The sequence below is a fragment of the Cylas formicarius genome, unplaced genomic scaffold, assembly GCF_029955315.1.
Source record: "Cylas formicarius isolate icCylForm1 unplaced genomic scaffold, icCylForm1.1 PGA_scaffold_3__17_contigs__length_32017465, whole genome shotgun sequence".
NCBI classification, from domain to species: domain Eukaryota; kingdom Metazoa; phylum Arthropoda; class Insecta; order Coleoptera; family Brentidae; genus Cylas; species Cylas formicarius.
The window spans coordinates 8,354,231-8,371,993 of record NW_026844326.1 but is presented as its reverse complement, the minus strand read 5'-3'; the positions used below and the strand labels follow the sequence as shown (position 1 = coordinate 8,371,993).

General features: G+C 36.5%; 3 protein-coding genes across 5 annotated transcripts in view; 2 read left to right on the top strand and 1 right to left on the bottom strand.

Annotated features, from left to right (window-relative positions):
* LOC132699978 (E3 ubiquitin-protein ligase RBBP6) overlaps positions 1 to 11,803 on the top strand; it is a 69,631-nt gene extending 57,828 nt beyond the window's left edge. For 2 of the 3 annotated variants that reach the window (XM_060666998.1, XM_060666997.1), the window contains 2 exons: positions 5,333 to 5,617; positions 9,521 to 11,802. In XM_060666998.1, coding sequence (XP_060522981.1) covers positions 5,333 to 5,617; positions 9,521 to 11,639 — 2,404 coding nt within the window. In that variant the 3' untranslated portion in view covers positions 11,640 to 11,802. Of the gene's footprint in view, positions 1 to 5,332; positions 5,618 to 9,520 lie in introns of all 3 variants that reach the window. The other variant, XM_060666999.1, reaches the window with a different exon arrangement.
* Positions 11,804 to 13,178: 1,375 nt separating this feature from the next.
* LOC132699868 (U5 small nuclear ribonucleoprotein 40 kDa protein) lies at positions 13,179 to 15,215 on the top strand. The gene is made up of 5 exons (XM_060666816.1): positions 13,179 to 13,375; positions 13,437 to 13,566; positions 13,623 to 14,005; positions 14,058 to 14,300; positions 14,946 to 15,215. Exons 1-5 carry the CDS (start codon positions 13,262 to 13,264, stop codon positions 15,120 to 15,122), a joined length of 1,047 nt encoding a protein of 348 aa, XP_060522799.1. The 5' UTR covers positions 13,179 to 13,261; the 3' UTR covers positions 15,123 to 15,215.
* LOC132699867 (FAS-associated factor 2) lies at positions 15,208 to 17,380 on the bottom strand. Its single transcript, XM_060666815.1, has 5 exons — positions 16,836 to 17,380; positions 16,423 to 16,780; positions 16,118 to 16,373; positions 15,891 to 16,064; positions 15,208 to 15,834 (listed from the first exon to the last, which is right to left on the bottom strand). The coding sequence occupies exons 1-5, from the start codon at positions 17,209 to 17,211 to the stop codon at positions 15,655 to 15,657; spliced, it is 1,344 nt and encodes a 447-aa protein (XP_060522798.1). The 5' UTR covers positions 17,212 to 17,380; the 3' UTR covers positions 15,208 to 15,654.
* Positions 17,381 to 17,763: the final 383 nt, after the last annotated feature.

Genomic DNA, 17,763 nt, shown 5'->3' with positions numbered 1-17,763 from the left:
TATGAAAAAAAAATCAAAGTAGAGCTAAAGAAATTCTTGATAATTACAGACAGATTAGAAATTACGCAATATCGGAAATAATTTACATAAAAGACATGTATACATACATTCATTACGTTGACGGGAGTGCAATGTTGTTTATAATATGGCCGCCTAACTTGTAAAAAAATGTCAAGTTAGTAATCAAACGCATTTGTCACGAATTGCTTTTTATTTAGTTTCCACCTAAATTTACTAGCGTTATTTCAAAAATCGTTTTAGTTTAAAAAAACCTCATTGTGACTTTATGTGTGTGTGTATGACTCTATTCTTGATTGTAAAATGGCTCCTATCGTTATATTAAGTATGAACAAGCAATAAATATTGCTTCAGTGCTGAATAGTTTGTTCATTAATATATATATATATATATATATATATATATATATATATATATATATATATATATATATATATATATATGTATATATATATATATATAATTTTTGTTTTGTGCGGCTGGTTTCATAAAAAAACTGATACGGCTTCAAAATTCTACTTTATATTTTGAGCAGTAAAGGGTGTGTTTGTGTTTCGTCAACTGATTTAACCAAAGTCGTAAGAGTACGTATTTCTATTGCATTGCCATTGTGTGAGGCACTTCATAACTACAAGAAAAGTGTATCCATCTCTTACAATAAATTGTATTATTAAATCTATTTTTATTACAAAAAAATGATTTAATTAGCCTTTTTTGTTTGTGTCAATACAAAATTATTGTAAGCGATAAGAGACATTTTTAGTAAATTTGTGAAGATATCTTACAAAAAATGTATATTATGATTATATTTATATAGGTTTTAGAGAATTCAGTATTTTGTCCAATGTTATTGTGTGTAGTTGTTTGTTCTAGTAAGTTTTATCATTAAACGCATCTAAACTAAACAGAGTCAATTTTTTATTATGTTAAAAATAAGATTAATTTAACGGACAAAATGAATAAATATTAATTTCGTTGTATTTCTAAAATAATTTCATCACCAGAAGAAACACTTGGAAGGAATTTTATATTTTATGCAATCTACAATCTACATCCGCATCAATCACAACTTGAAGTCATGGTCATGAAGGGAGTTATGAAGTTTTTCTTCAAGCGACAATTCTTCCCATGCTTTCTCAACACCTTGCCATAGCTCCACGCTGCTTTGAGGCATAAAATTTTTTCGATGCCGCCGTTTCACCATTATCCCCCATATGTTTTCCATGGGATTGATGCCACGACTGTTGCTGGGGCCATGGTAAGGTTGGACAGAACAGTTGTCGGAAAATATAATTTTTCCCAGATAAAGTTGTCTCAACCATAACGTTCTGTAATATTTCGGTATAAGTTTGACAAACAAATCTTCTCTCAATCCGCCATGCCATTCCCATTCCGCTGACTGGAAGATTTTTTATCGGAAAATGTGAATCTATCCCAAAACTGCTGACCTTGCGCTTGATAGTTTCTTCACGTCTCCACACTTTATTAATGGTCAAACGGTTGTTCTGCTTACATTAAAATGTTGAGCTACCGCGAATACGGACCAAGCATCTTCTAACTTGGTCACAATTCTTGCTTTTAACTCTATGATCGTATGTGGAGCCATTTTAGACTTGCCTTTATTTTCTAACGTATTTCTGGCAACGCCGATTTGTTTTTTTTTAATTTCCTGTGGTAGTATTAGAAATATGAACATCATGAAGTTTGCATGACAACGACGTGGTGGCCTATAATAAACTGCTCAATAGTTTGAAAAAAAAATGCTTTAAAAGTCATACCAGTTTTTTATGAAACCAGCCGTAGGTTATGTTAACATTTATTTTTATGAATAAACTTAATTATTGTTATTATTATAGTCTTTTTGTTTACTGCTGGTAATGTTGTAAATACTCAAACGACGAACTACTCAGACGGGCCTGAACAATCTCTGTGCCTCCTCTGATGGTATCAATTGGGAACCGTGACATCGCAAATAAAAACCATCATGTGCTTTTTTTTTAAGTGTCAATCATTCTCAGTATAGACTGGCCAATACTAATTACAAAAAACTCGTTACAGAAACTAAATCCAAGGGATATACCGGCTTTGTATCTAGATCCACCAACATAAAAATCTGTTGGGCTTTAATTAATCATGAAAATAATCACTCTTCAAGGGTTTCACCCAAATCAATCTCGCCCGAATGCGTCCGCTGACAAATCGAATTACCCATATCTGCATTTAAGAAGAATTCCATTCCCTCGCCATTCTTTCATTTTGAATCCACTCTCTGAAGGCGAAGTTTAGTATTAGCCTAAGTCATTCAAGTTCCACTTTTTTTGTGCTGTAGTAAAGTGAATCAAAATAACATTAATCTCTTGGTCCTTGTTATCTACACAGAACTCTATCCTAGTGAGGCCATATTGACGGCTTTCCGAGAAGCCTACTTTTATTGTTACACAGCGTAATTTTCTATAGTATAGTGCTTTGAGACGGGGTTAGATATTCGGAAAAGGCTTTCCAAAAAGCTGTGCGTGTGCTGTCCGGAGCCGATCCATTTGTAGACCAATTTTTACCCGCTTACATATTATATGATAATAATAAAAACAACAGCATGAAAAATTACAACAGATATACAATATATAAAGTAAATTAGGAAAACATGCAACAAAGTGCTTGAAATAAATCGCAGCCATCCAGGCAAAACCCAGATACTGTTAAAAAGAAAAATCATTGTTCCAGATAGCAAAGAATTTTCAATAATCAATAAATATCCAAATTATACACATGGACGTTTGCTCTAACGGATTTTTTTTTATACAGACAGCGATGTGACTTATTTTTAATGATCTTTAAATAAAAAGATGCCATATGCAACTTGAATTTATGTGTGTTATGTGTTGAGCCAGCCAGCAGTTCGAAGAAAATTTCAATTCAATTCCAAAAATCAACCTCAAGCATGAGTTTTAAAGTTTTTTATTCGTCTTTTATCGGCTGCGTCAATTCAAGGGCTGTAAACACTAGAACAGTGGTTCAGCTGAGACAACATTTTAGAGTCTCAAAGCAGCCTCTTGGTCTCTTGTGTTAAGTAGTATCTGTAAGAATAAATTAGTTTTAAAGTACCATAAGCTTTTTTCAGTTTTTCAGTTACATGCTGACGGACACGAAGAAACATGACACGAGCAACTAGAATTAGCAAAATTCACATACTTTAAGTTTTCAAGAATAACCAACCCCTTTTTTAGTTTTACCAAGACCAAGCTTTTTCAGTTCACTTCATTTTTGTTTTATGCTGCAGTTTTGAAATTTATTTTGTAAATATGCTTTTTTTTTTCGAATGGCCGCCATAGTGAAATTGCGCAATTGAAAGGGTTGCTTAGTTATTGTAAATCGTTTTAGAGGTTTGTTTCTCAAGGGTGCATGAAAATAAAGTATATCCTTAGTATAGTCGCTTAACAAACTCACTCACCTGTTGATCAATATTGTGGGCAAGTAAAATATTATGCTAAGGAATTTTATCCAAATCTCTCTGAAAAAATTATCACCCTGCTTTCTACCGACCTGTTTTTTTATATGTATCTGAATGTCGTGAATGTCTATCGAGTAACCACTAATAGGCACGACTGCAATACCAGGAAGTTGCTAAGATCACACCTGCTTACTGCAGACTGTCATGCTCGCAATGTATTAAGATTAATGTAAAATTTTATAATGTCCTCCCGTCAAATCTTAAAAACCAAACTTTCAAGCAATTTAAATAGTATATTATGCAACAAGTGCGGTAAACGGCATTTGAGTCACCGAGTTTATTTGACACCAACGAAGCGCAGCGAAGCGAGTGTTTAATAAACGAGCGATTTAAAAAGTTTACCGAACGTATTGCATACTATATTTTTTCTACTGCCGTTAGTTTTTGAGTACATCTTCGCAAAACAACACAAATACATTCACTGACATGACCGTCAGAATTGACAAACTTCAAAATTCAAAGCGTGGGAAATGTCTCCGAAAACATCCGATTGCTTCCAAACCCGTGCGGTAAAATCCCGGAAATGTCCGAAGTGGCTCGGATCGGTGGGAAACGAAACTGACGTGGTAAAGTGACGCTTCCTGCACGTAAGATCGATGTGTAATTAGGTGTTTTACAGACGGGAGTAGAAAAATAAAATTGTAACACTAATGAATACGTGGAGCTACTAGTCATAATATGCTATAATGAACTTTCGTATTTTATGTACTCTTATTATTAGATTTGTAGGTAATATAATAGTTATTAGTTACTTCTCTGTATATTGTATCAGTGTTTTGTTATTTTGGACGTATTATTTGTTGTTGTATAACTTCCCAGGTAGCAGAGGCTAGTCAAAGTAACATCATTTTCGAGTCGCTACTCGTCAGTGGCGCAAAAAACAAGTCAAATTGACGTTATGGACTTTAAGCTTAATAATTAATTTAAATTATTATCAAATTCTTCTATTTAAAATGTATGATGTAGAAGAATATATCCAGAGGGTAATATATCTTGTTGATTATTTGTTTTAGAGAAATATGTTAAACAAAAGGTATGGATGAGATTAAAAGAACTTCATACATGTGTAGTAATTCAAACTTATATTTCTTAAATGGAACAGCCTGTATATCATGGTATTATTAGATTTATACGCAATCACCTAATAAAGGGTTGTTATAAGCTAGATTGAGTGTGTTTGATGATTGATGGCCATTTTTTTTCTTCAAAAATACATAATAAAACTAGAGCGCCGTTTCCGACAGCTCTAGTTTTATTATGCCAACAATTTCATAAAGTGGTACAGTTATTTTTTCTATACTTGTCTTTAGTTAGTTCGAATCGTTTATACGGGGTGAGTCAATAAGAAAAATATTAATTTTCGTGAAAAATTTCACTTTTACTATTAAAAGCTCATCTTTATTCATTAACTTTAATTCTCTATTTTGCGCAACCGTAAAAGACGTTCTATGTAATTTAATTTAATTTACTTTCGATTTTCCCCACTCCAAAAAGAAAAAAAAACAATTTAAAAATCGTTATAATTTTCGGCAGTAATGACCAAAATTTGACTTTAAGTTGACATAAAAAAGAGGTCACTTAAATTAAATATTTACTATAATAATTGACGTTAAAAAGACGTCACTAAAATGACATCATTCGTCTGAGACAGTAGTAGGTCAAATTCACGTCGTGCTGACGTCATTTGGAGACTAGTTGATGACGTAATTTTGACGACCATCTGCTCACTGAGTTATCTGAACATTACTTTGGTAAATTTTGAAAAATTAAACGAATCAAACTTAATGCGTCTTATTCTGATTTCAGACGGGGACGTAATTTGGAGAGGGAACGTGACCGAGACTACGACAATCGCGACTATCGTGACGAGAGAGGTAGCTACCGAGACAAGGGACGTAGGGAGCGTCGCGACAGTCGGGAACGCCTCTTTGACGAGCGCGAATTCGACCGCGACAGGAAAGGCAGATCGGGCCCCGCACCGCTTCAAGCTCAGCTGTGGAACCCACCAAGCGCCAGGGATGCGTACTACCCTCCGCCGGGCATTCAACCGCCCCCCGCGATGTTGCCTCAGCAACCTGGGTTTCCGAACAGGTGAATAAATAGTTCAAAAAATGATAATTTGGAAAAATTAGTTTGTCAAAACGAACTGTTGTTCGACGTATAATAATGATAATGAATGTAAAAACAATATTAACTGACAATACTGCTGGTTTTGTCAGAAATAACTCAATTAGCTATATTTATTCCAGGTGTCTATAAAATGTACACTAAATTAAACGTACAAAAAGATGATTTAATAGTCCATCAGTTTAATGCGAACTCCAGAAACATTGTCGTAACGACGTGATATACTATTGTGAAGTCTAAGCAAAGTGAAAATGCTGAAACTGAAACTGAAGCTTAGCAATGAGATTTTATGCAAATAAAAGGAAAACCACCATTTGAATTGAGAGGCCCAAAATGAAAATGTGGCTTTTCTGGTCGACCTTACAGTATGTTTGAATGATTTAAATTTGAAACGTAAAAAACAATTTACAATTGTTACCAATAAGTTTTATATTACAAGGTAATTTATTGTAAAAATCTTCTGGATTTCTTCTGAGTCGATTGTTGCTGACGTTTAGTCAATCATCTTGTCGACTTCCTTAGATCTTAACTGAAACGGGCTCCTCGAATTCCTGTTTAGAAAAGTTCTGTTCGGGATTCTCCCTCATAGTACACGGTTATTTTTAAATTTGCTTACCCACCAGCAGGGATTAACGGGACCTGATTTTTTTTTCAATTTAATTAAATATTTTCTTCTCTTAAAACAGGTGTGTTCAAAAAGTAAGGTGACTTTTAAGTTTTATCAAAAAGTACCACGTATAAACATTTTTTTGCTCAAAGTAGATTCACCATATGCCGTTGTTGCCGAGTACACAAAACACATCCAACGCACGTCTCACAAAAAAAGTAAACGTGCAAACTGGCTGAAACTGCGAACATATGTTAGGAACATGTATACCAACATAACAAAAAAAAATCGAACATGGATATACATAGCCCGCCCAATTACAAAAGTCTCCTTACTTTTTGAACAAACCTCTTATATCATGACTTTAGTATTTGCCGACATTTCGTACATAAAATACCATTACCAGAATTTATTTATATTTTATATGAACTACATCGCAACTCATAAACTTTCTTGAAATTAAACAAAATAAGTAGACAACAAATCAGTTTACACAAACAATTTGTGCAATGCTATCTTGGTATCCATATTAAAAATAATAGTATATTATGTATGCATCAAGTGCGGTAAACGGCATTTGAGTCGCAAGTTTATTTGGCACGAGCGGAGCGCTTACAAGGTTTACCAAACGTGTTAGTTAGGGATGTCCGAAGAGGCTTGGATCCGTGGGACAAGAAACTCACGTGCTAAAGTGACGCTAGATCGGTGTATAATTAGGTGTCTTAGAGAAGGAAGTAGAAAATCATAATTTAATTACTATAAGTGTTCAAAGAGATAATCTTCTGCCTCGCTGCATTTTCTTGCTTTGCTTTCCATTTTTAATACAGCTGATGAATTGTTTTCGCAGGAATGGCACCGAATTCTCCTGTCAAATTTGACTTGAAGGTCGTGAGGTGCATTTTTAAATAAACGGTTCTTAAGATAAGCCCAAAGGAAATGATTTTAATAAAGGTATTGCGACCCAGAAGGGGTAATAAAAATAATTGAAACTGTAATCGGTTAGGGGCGCAAGTACGACTCACCGTTACGCCTCGTTGAATCAGCGTACATCCGTATGCAAATACCACTAGGTACGGCGGTTTGACGCAAGCCTCCGGCGATGGTGCAAGTTTTTCGGTCGCGGAAAACTTTGGGAAATTCGATTTAAATCTCGAGACTAATTTTACCTTCGCGTTACCGGACACTTGCGCTCTCTCTTCTCGTTGCTTGTCGCAGATGCGAAAAAAAAGTAGATTACGCGCGCATGCTTTGGGAAAAAAATATATAAAAATTTATTCGCGACATACCTTGTTTCTGGACGCAACATTTCTTCCCTGCAAAAATGCATATTTTTTGTACAAAATACATTTTGAAAAAAATAAATAAGTAAAAGCGATCCGCTTTGAAAAAAAAAATGAATAAGGAAAAAAAACTATATTTCGAACATAACTTCGGTTAACCATATAGGTATGCTCCGTTCATCGATATAAGAAAGTGACCAATAGCTTTTGAACGGATTACCCAAGAGTGGTCATTAACATACAATGCAACAAGATTATTACCTTAATTAATAATTTATTAATTAATAATTACCTTATTTAATAATAATAATCTTGTTGCATTGTATGTTAATGACCGCCCTTGGATAATCCGTTCAAAAGCAATTGGTCACTTTCTTATATCTACGAACAGACCATAAGTACCCAACTATACCTTATGGAAACTCAAATATTCAGTTTTGATTGGACGCCACACAGACAAAAAATCTACATCTCGACTTATTCCTGGTTAAGAAGTGAAGTGAAAAACTTGCACTATCGGCGGAGGTTTGCGTCAAACCAAGTGGCATTTGCAAACGGCTGTACCAGAGGCGCCTCAAAAAGAACGGCCACCCAGATTCCACGATGCGTAACGGTGAGTCGTACTTGCGCCCCTATCCGATTACAGTTTCAATTATTTTTAATACCCCTTCTGGGCCGCAACAAAAGAATTGACTTAAAAAAACTACCAAACTTGTTGCGCACTATGCTTTTCTACGACCGTTAGTTTTTGGGTACATTTTTGCGAAACAACACGAATGGTAAAATTGACGAAAACATCCTATTGATCCCAAACCTGTGCCATAATGTCCGAAGTTGCTCGTATCCGTGAGACAAGAAACTCACACTAGATCTCTGTATAATTGGAAATTTTGTAGAAGGTGGTGCAAATAGTATATTATGCAACAATTGCGGTAAACCTGTTGCATACTATACTTTTTCCACGGATCACATATGACTTACGAGTTCATTTGACACGGGCAGACTGCAGCGAAGCGAGTGTTTAATAAACGAGTTTTTGGGAACATTTTCGCAAAACAACACGAATACATTCAGTGACATGACCGTAAAAATTGACGGAAATGCCCAAAGTGGCTCGGATCTGTGGGAAACGAAACTAACGTGGTGAAGTGACGCTTCCTGCACATTAGATCGGTGTGTAATCAGGCATTTTACACACGGGAGTAGAAAAATTATTTTATATACGTTTTATGGGATAGTTGAGTTCATAAACAAATTGAATAGTTGATTTGCTGGGGTTGTTGTTAACCTTAAATATTGTAAAAAAGATAGAAAAATAAAAAATAAATTAACTTCATTATTAATTTCTTGCTCTTCTTCGGTAATTACACTGGATATATATTTTCTTCTTGGTTCAATTAGTTCATATTTAACATGAGTGTCAAGATAGTATAACACAAATTGTTTATGTAAACTGATTTGTTGTCTACTTTTTTTTGTATCTTATGTTTATTTTCATGAAAGTTTCTGTTAATAAAGTAGTTTCCGCTGTTAGATATCAATAAGTTGCATTAAAAACATCAGGAAAATGTAATAAGCTTATTCTTTTTTTACCTTCTTACTTCTGATTAAAAATCAGGTTCGTATTAAAAAAAATAAAGTGCTGATGGTCGCTAGAAGCCGAAACGCTAGATTCAATATTTAATCGTACTGAGTTATAGAGCAGAAAAAGTTGACATGAAAATATGATTTTTCATTTTAAATTATATTAACAAATAAAGACAAAATTGACATGAAACCGAAATTGAAAATATTGTTTTTTCGAATATTTTCGAAAGTATTCAGAATTTATTTTCGGCATTTTATTGGGCATCAAAGTATCTCTTACGGTTTCTGAAATCCCAATGACGAGCGTCGAATTTTAGCCCCCCTATAATTCTACTGCGAAACCAACCAAAGTTGGTTAATGAATGTTTGGGAATGTTTTCTTTGTTTTTACAGATATCCCACGCGGGATTACCATCCTCCGCCTCACATGGCGCCTCCGATTCAAAATCTGCCGCCCCAACGCAGATTCGACGACATCGCGCCGCCCGGAGTGGAAGAGCCTCCGATTCCGGGCCTGGAATCGGAACTGCCGGAAGTGAACGAGTACAGCAGAAAACCGGTCGAGGTTAAGGAAAAGTACGGCAGTCCAAAAGCGGAAGACAGGGAGCGGTCGAAAAGGGAAAGAAGGTCGAGGTCGAGGTCGCCCGAAAGGTGGCGCAATCCGAGTCCCAAGCCGAGGGGCGAAACGCCGGAGAAGCCGAGGAAGCGTCGCAGCTCGTCGGACAGGGACGATAGGAAAAAGGACAGGGACCATTCGGACGACGAGAGGAAGAAAAACAAGGAGAAACGAAAACACCGCGAGAAAAAAGAAGATAAGAAAAAGAAACGGGACAAGAAAGACAAACACAGGAGGAGCGAAAAGGAGAAGAAAGAGAAGGGGAAGGAGGAATTCAAACAGGTCATACCGAAAACCGTGGACGAAAGCGAGGACGACGGTAACGGGATAAAGAAACGTTTGGGAGAGCGCAGAAGCAAAGCGGAAACGGTCGACGACTCGAAAGAGAAGGAATCGTCGAGGTCGCATCGGAAGAAGGAACGCGAAGAGGAGGAACGGATCCGCGAGGAAAAACGTCTGGCGGAAGAGCGCAAAAAGGAAGAAAGGAGGCTGAGGTTCCTCGAGGACGAGAAGAAGCGCAAAAACGAGGAAGCGAAGAAAAAAGCGGCCGAGGAGGCGAGGAGAAAAGCGCTCGTGGAGGAAGAGGAGTTCGAGGCGAAGCCTAAAGGAACCGATTTGTACGACGACGTGTTGAGCGAAAAAGAAAAGGCGGTCGTGGACGAGGTGGCGGAAAGTTTCGCCAAACCGGAACCACAGAAGGAGGTCGAGGAAGGCGAGGTGCTGACCGAAGAGAACCGCACCGCCCCTAAAGAAATCGAAGACGAAGATGCGGGGATCTTGGAACTGCACTCGAGCGATATGGACATCAAAATCGAGAGCGACATATTGGCGCCGTTGCCGGAAAAGTCGAAATGGGAGGTGGACGAGGACGGGCAAGTGGCCCAAACGAGCCCGACGGAAAACGGCAAAGATAAAAGCGACCCGAAAACGGCCAAAGTGACGAACGAGGTGCTCAAGCGAGCCGAGAACGCGATCTTCGCGAAAGCAATCAACGCCATCAGACCGATTGAAATCAAAAGGATCAGCAGCGATCGAGCCAAGCTCTATTCGGACGAGAAGCCGGAACCGGCGGAAGAAACGAAGAAACCAATCGATTTGACACACGAGAAGCCCAAATTGTCGATCAAGGATCGGCTAGGAGTGAAAGTCGACGACAACGACAGGGTTATTCTGGTCGACGGTCAGCACAGAGGGAGAACCGTGTCGCCTTTCAGCCGCCGGGAGAGGCGAATCGAACTGGATGAATCGAGGAGGCATGACAAGAGCACCAGATCGAGATCACGGAAACGCGAAATGAGCCAAGACAGGCAGAAAGAGATGAAGGCGAAGGATCCAAAGAAGATCGACAGAAACAAGCGGGAAAGCAGGAAGGATGAACCGAGACCGAAAGGTAGGATCGAGGAGAAGAAGGACAAACGCAAACGTTCGCGATCGAAGAGCGAGAACGAGGATCATAGAAGGAAGAAGAAGGAGAGGAAGACGAAGAGGGACAAGTCGAAAAAGCGCGAAGACGGGAAGGACGAGCCGGAAAGGAAAGAGTCGCAGGAGAAGGAGATGAAAAGGAAGACGACGCTCGACGAATCCAGTTTCGAGCCCGATTATGACTTGGAGCTGCACACGGACGGCGGCAGTAGCGATGAAGGCAAGGGCAAGAAAATTTCGAAGAAGAACGACGAGTCGGACGAAGAAGAGAGCAGCAGTTCGGATTCATCGAGCTCGAGTTCGGAAGAAGAGAGGCGAAAGAAAAGGCACAAGAGGCATAGGAAGAAGCGGAAGCGGGAGTCGAGCAGCAGCAGCTCGGAATCAAGTTCCGAGTCGAGCGATTCGGAACGCGAGAAAAAGAGGAAAAAGCACAGGAAGACGAAAAAGAAGAAAAAGAAGTCCAAACATAAGTAAGTAGCCGCGATCAACATTTATACGCCTAATTTGTTAAACATATTAAGGGGATGTAAGTTTTTGTTTACATGTTGTGTGGAGTTTTTTTTTGTACATAATTACAAAGTCCCGATGGGCTATGCTAAATATGAGTTAATAAACATGATATTTCATCAAAGTCGCATTTTTTTTACACCCACAACTTTTCCCGTAAAACTGTCCAAATGTGAAAACTAAGTTAACCCATTATGTAAAACTGAGGCATGTGTTTTACGTATTTCGCTTTAAAAAGAACCTAAATTAACAGAAGACAGATCAGAAAGACACTAACGCATTATGTAAAACTGAGGTATGTGTTTTATGTATTTCGCTTTAAAAAGAAACTAAAATCACAGAAGACAGATCAGAAAGACCCTAACGCATTATGTAAAACTGAGGCATGTTTTACGTATTTCGCTTTAAAAAGAAACTAATATCACAGAAGACAGATCAGAAAGACACTGATGTTTTAGATTTTATCCATGATTTTTATTTATTTTTGATTTTTTTTTAAATTACACTCAGTTTAGAACGGTTAAATAATTCATGTTTAAATAATTTCTTCAAAATAGAAAACAGATTGTTGACTCAAAATAAATTGATATTAACTAACTATAAATTTTGTTCTGGATTTATATCGAAGCTCTCTACATTGCTAATAACAGTGCTTTAAAATTTGTTGTTTAAATGAGCAAATTGTCCTACAGTTGCGCATTACCTTTCGGAAATGACGTCATGTTTGGTTATTTTTATTTAATTTATGTCAACTGACAGGCAAAAAAATTTTGAAAATAAAAAATTGTCGTGTCCCTATAACAGTCAATGCCGACTTTGGTTATTTTTCTTTCAAAATGTATTTGCCAAAATTGACATTGATTTATTATGGCGCTACCTAGATATAATCAGCAATTATTGCTAAAGGCAATTTTTAAGGGGCAGATTTCTCTGATCATTTCATGAGTGAAGTTCCCATAAGTTTAGTTTCAAAAATGCATTGTTTACAAGACACAGGGTGTTAAAGCATTGTATCAAATAATGTTTTTTAAATTAATTCAAATATCTTCTTACAGCTATAGCGACGTAATCAAAAATGATCCGTATGTGTGATATTTACGCGACGTTTGACACCGATTTCAAAAGTGACAAACAAAATTCCTATGTTAGTTTATGACATCCAGTAATGGACTAGATAAAGATGTCAAGTTATAAGGTACCTGCTTAATTGCTGTGACTGAACTTTACAAAGCTTTATTTTCGGTTTTATTGTTCTATTGGTGCGTAGAGGCTGAAAAGTTGTTTGTGATTGTTACTGTTTTCTTCATCAATAAACAGGCGGGTGATGGGTTTTCAAAGAGCGTAATTTTATCTTTTTCAAGAAATGATATTAAGTGTATTGAAAAGTGACCAATAATTTTGGGCGAATGATCAGTGGCAACTGCCCAAGCTCTTCTTCGTTTATTTTACGAAGTGAAGTTATCTGTGGTTTTTGTTTTGTGTTCTTTTTCTTGCGCCTGCGTATTTTTCGAAGGTGTTAATTTTTGATACATTTGTGCGTTGTGATGTTGATGTTTATAAAATAATTATTTTGAATCATTTCTTATAAAATGGCCATCGAAAATAAACGTAAAGCAGACGATTCATCTGCTTTGGTACCCGTGCCAAAAAAATCCAAGAATGAAGTTGCAGTGGGAAATAAAAATAAATCGGTTTTGCAGGCGGTAGGTATACATTGAATTGAATTCAATTGAATTCCATCTATTTCAACATGCTTTTTTGCAGGCACCGGCAAGAACTTCGAATTTATTCGCACCTATTATGGTGTGTGAAGGGCACGAAGGAGAAGTATTTACTGTAGACTTTCACCCAGAAGGGCAATACTTTGCTACATCTGGATTTGATAGAAAAGTCTGTAAGTAAACCAAACTATCCACGCTAAAGCAAGGTAATAAATTTTGTTTTATTTAGTTTTGTGGAGTGTTTATGGAGAATGTGAAAATATATCTGTTATGACTGGACATACTGGAGCCGTTACAGAGTTACATTTTACACCTGATGGTTCCAATGTTATCACCTCGTCGACGGATTATACTTTGGGACTTTGGGACGTTGTAACCAGTCAGAGAGTTAGAAAGTATAAGGGACACACCACATTTGTTAACAGTATCCATGGTGCCCGCAGAGGCCCTCAGCTGATGGTATCGGGGGGTGATGATAGTACTGTGAGAATATGGGACCAGAGAAAGAAACAGTGCAGTTTTACTATGGACTCTGTATACCAAACTACAGCAGTTACTTTTAATGATACTGCTGAGCAAGTTTTTAGTGGTGGAATTGACAATGATATAAAGGTTAGTTTCAGAGAATAATTGTTAAGCATTTTGATATATATTTTTTGTTTAGGTTTGGGATGTCAGAAACAAGGAGATCTTGTATACATTAAAAGGTCACACTGACACAGTAACTGGCCTGGCATTAAGCTATGATGGATCCTATGTGTTAAGTAACTCGATGGATAATACCCTCAGAATATGGGATGTTAGACCCTATGCTCCTGTAGAAAGATGTGTAAAAGTATTTAACGGACATCAACATAACTTTGAGAAAAACCTTTTGAGATGTGCATGGTCACCTGATGGAAATAAGGTACATTGCTTTTAATAAAAGGCTAACCATAACCATTGAATGTTGAAAAAATTAAATTTGTTGCCTTTCCACTCTCTGAACAACCAGATTATCAAAACCAGATTTAAACATAACCTCCTCCAAAAATATTTATGGATATTTTTAGATGAAAACTTTACATGAAAAATTGGGAAAGTGGAAAAAGGGGAAATTTGGTTAGTCTTTAGAGAGAGTTAATTATTAAATAATCACATACACCCACAACCTATAATAAGGTTTATGATAAAGATTCCTGATTATAAAAAGCATGCTATTCGAAAATATTAGTTCCTAATGGTATTCTTGGAGTTTCCAGCATTTTGGAGATTTGAATTTGTTATTCTTTTATATGAGTTTAGTTTTCTTCTTATGCTAGTTTAATGGACCTACTTTAAAGTGCACATTTAGGTACAATTTTTTGCAATAAAGTCTGAATCTTTAATGGTATCTGAACATATTTTGAGAGAATACTGGCTTAAATATACCCTCCTATCCAAACAATCTGTTAGAGACCATGTTGGTTGTTGAATTCGGCAAAGTCATTGGCTGAAAATGAGATTATCAGCATAGACAGGTCCTCTATTTCTCTAGTAACTGTAGCTATGACTAATAATAAATAATTTTTAGGTTAGTGCTGGATCAGCAGATCGGTTTGTGTATGTTTGGGACACGACGTCTCGTAGGATAATATACAAACTTCCCGGCCATAATGGCAGTGTCAATGCTGTAGCTTTTCATCCAAATGAACCCATTATTGCGTCAGTGGGTAGTGACAAACTAGTTTACATTGGAGAAATTGATTAATGTTCCTTTAGTGTGTATTTGTAATTAAAGATATGCGAAATACATTTTTTATTTATGGTGGTTCTTAGAAAATTATTAAAACACATTTTAGGAAACAACAAAATGTATTTCTTTACATATTTACATAAGAAAATGAATGTTATAAAAAATTATAGGTCTCTTAATTACTGGAAAATTAGGGAGCAGTGACCCATACAGATTTCAAAATAGGTGCTATAAATGCTTGCCATTAATCTACGACATATTACAAAATCACATTTTTTTCTAAAAGTCTTTATCAACCATTCTCTCTTAACATATGTTATGAAATAAATTACCTCTAATATTTTAAGATTTAGAGATAGTTATTTCGAATCTATAGCAACATTTTACAAAAAAAAAAGCATCATAAGTGCTAAAGGGTGAAACAAAACAATAAATTTATGTCCTAAAAATAACTTTTTTCCATTTTGGTAATCCAAAAATTGCAAATATTTTTTCAATTGACGAATAGTTAAAACAAAACATTTCCACTGGATGGACAACAAACGCTCTAGGCATCCAAATCATTAATGAAAAGCACTTCACGATTTTTCAACCCTGCCTGTTCAAGAGTTTCAACTCTTTCCCTCTGATGTTGGGGGCGACACTTGAGAACTCTTTTAGGAAAGTTTGTAGTAATTTCGAATGAATCTGGGGCGTTAGGATGGCAAAACACAAAATAGAACACATGCTGCAATAAAACTTTTAAATTAACGCGCAACTTTCCAAAATTCTTTTGAAATTTACCTCCAAGGAATGAGACTTGAGAAATCGTCTTTCGAGGCGACTGCCAGAAGGGAGCTTGAAGACAACATGCACAGCATTTGGATCAGATATATCTGGTTCAGAAGGGACCTTGGAAACAGAATTCAGTTTTTCTTGTTGCAAGGCCAAGCGGCGTTCCTCCTCTTCTCTTAGTTCCTAAATACATAGAAAATAGTATTGCCTTTCTTTTCAATGTTATCTCATGTCACCTGTTCATACTGCCTTTGCCGCTCCGCTTCAGCTCGTCTACTTTCCTCTTTTATTCTTTCTTTTTCCTGATCGGCCCTGAGACTTTCCATAAAAGCTTCGTCTTGATGTTGCCTCAGAGACCGGTTCAAACTAGTTTCAAAGCGCTCTGCTCTGGCCTGTACTAGATGTATTTCAAACTCATTAACAACGCTGCGCATTTGCTGCATTAAGTGGTTTGGATTCCAATAACCTTCAAGCCTTCCAGCTACAACCATCCTGAAACAATCAAACTTAGTTCAACAATAGTTCAACTTATGATACATACCTATTCTCTTTTAGAACTAAAATGGCAATTAATGGAAAATTGTTAGGCCTGATTGCGTTGAGAGTGCGTTTACCCTCACGCGATTTAATTGAACAACTCCAAAACAAAAAATTGGTATTTATGTATCTAACAACTTCAGGGTTCGCTAATGTTTCACGGCAGAATAAGTCAGCGTCATTTGAATCGTCATCATGTAAGTAAACTGCTAAGAAACGCAGTTCTCTTTTAGCATCATTGAGGACTTGCGAAAAGGTTCCCTGATAAAATACTGGATGATTACAACCATACTTTTCCTCATACAGCCTAATGAATTCCAAAACCTCTTGAAGAGGGTCAATCCGAGGCTGATACTCTATACCTAAAAGTAATAGTGAAAACTGAATCGAACTTAGGTCTATACAAAAATTAAATACCCAACATTCTTCTGGCAATTTGAATAAATGTCATAACCGTAGTATAACATAGGTTATACAAAAGACTTGCAAATATTTTGAAGTATTTTCTAATTCCTGATCCAGAGCCATCAGTGGGGGGAGAGAAATAAATAAGTTGCCCCAAATGTTCGCTAACCACTGCTGGTGGTCTGGACTCTGAAGCGTAAACAGAGGGTCTCCCTTCTCTAATATTTAATTGCTCTTGAACCGCAACTTCCAAGTTCCACTGATGCCTTTGTAACACGTCCCTACATATCGTCATGTCTTCTATTCCCGTGAGATCTTGAAATTGCAAAACTTTCTCCGTTTGTTCGCCTGTAAGACCCAGACCACCATTCTCCATAGAATAATCCATTGTGATTTGATACACTCAGAAAATGCACTTAAAAAATGTTTCAACTCAAGCGCGCACGATTCATTTGCAATTCTAACGAAACTTCGTTTTGAAGAACAAATAATTTATAAAATTTAAACGTCATAGGGTATTCCATATTCCAATTTTGACATAAGTATAATTGACGAATTTGGTCAGTTTATAAATTGCGAAATGAGGGATCATCTATTCAAGTCGGGTCATTGGGCTATTAAACTACGCTTAGAATGTTGGAATATATCTTGTAACGTTGCTTTAGCTCAAGCTCCTGAAAAAAAACTCACTGAATCGATTAAAATTCGGTTTTAATGAGTGCTTTCAATTTTTTTCACAGTACATCCTCAGTGGACGTGCCAATTACCAGTAGATGTCTGATATGTTCTTGAAAACAACAGATAGAAGTTGTTTTTTTAGTAAAATGTTCAAAAACCAGTAAAACTTTTTCCAATAGATGTTGGCAATGTGCAAATTTCTCCATTAGTCTTAAGTATATGTAAAAAATATAAATTTTGAAAATGTCAGAGTTCAGTATTG

Coding starts and splice junctions, on each gene's coding strand:
- LOC132699868 (XM_060666816.1), top strand. CDS start 13,262: ATGGCCATCGAAAATAAACGTAAAGCAGACGATTCATCTGCTTTGGTA. Junction 14,006..14,057: donor GAATTGACAATGATATAAAG/GTTAGTTTCAGA, acceptor TTTTTTGTTTAG/GTTTGGGATGTCAGAAACAA. Junction 14,301..14,945: donor GGTCACCTGATGGAAATAAG/GTACATTGCTTT, acceptor AATAATTTTTAG/GTTAGTGCTGGATCAGCAGA.
- LOC132699867 (XM_060666815.1), bottom strand. CDS start 17,211: ATGGATTATTCTATGGAGAATGGTGGTCTGGGTCTTACAGGCGAACAA. Junction 16,781..16,835: donor AATTGCCAGAAGAATGTTGG/GTATTTAATTTT, acceptor TATTACTTTTAG/GTATAGAGTATCAGCCTCGG. Junction 15,835..15,890: donor TCAAGTCTCATTCCTTGGAG/GTAAATTTCAAA, acceptor GTTTTATTGCAG/CATGTGTTCTATTTTGTGTT.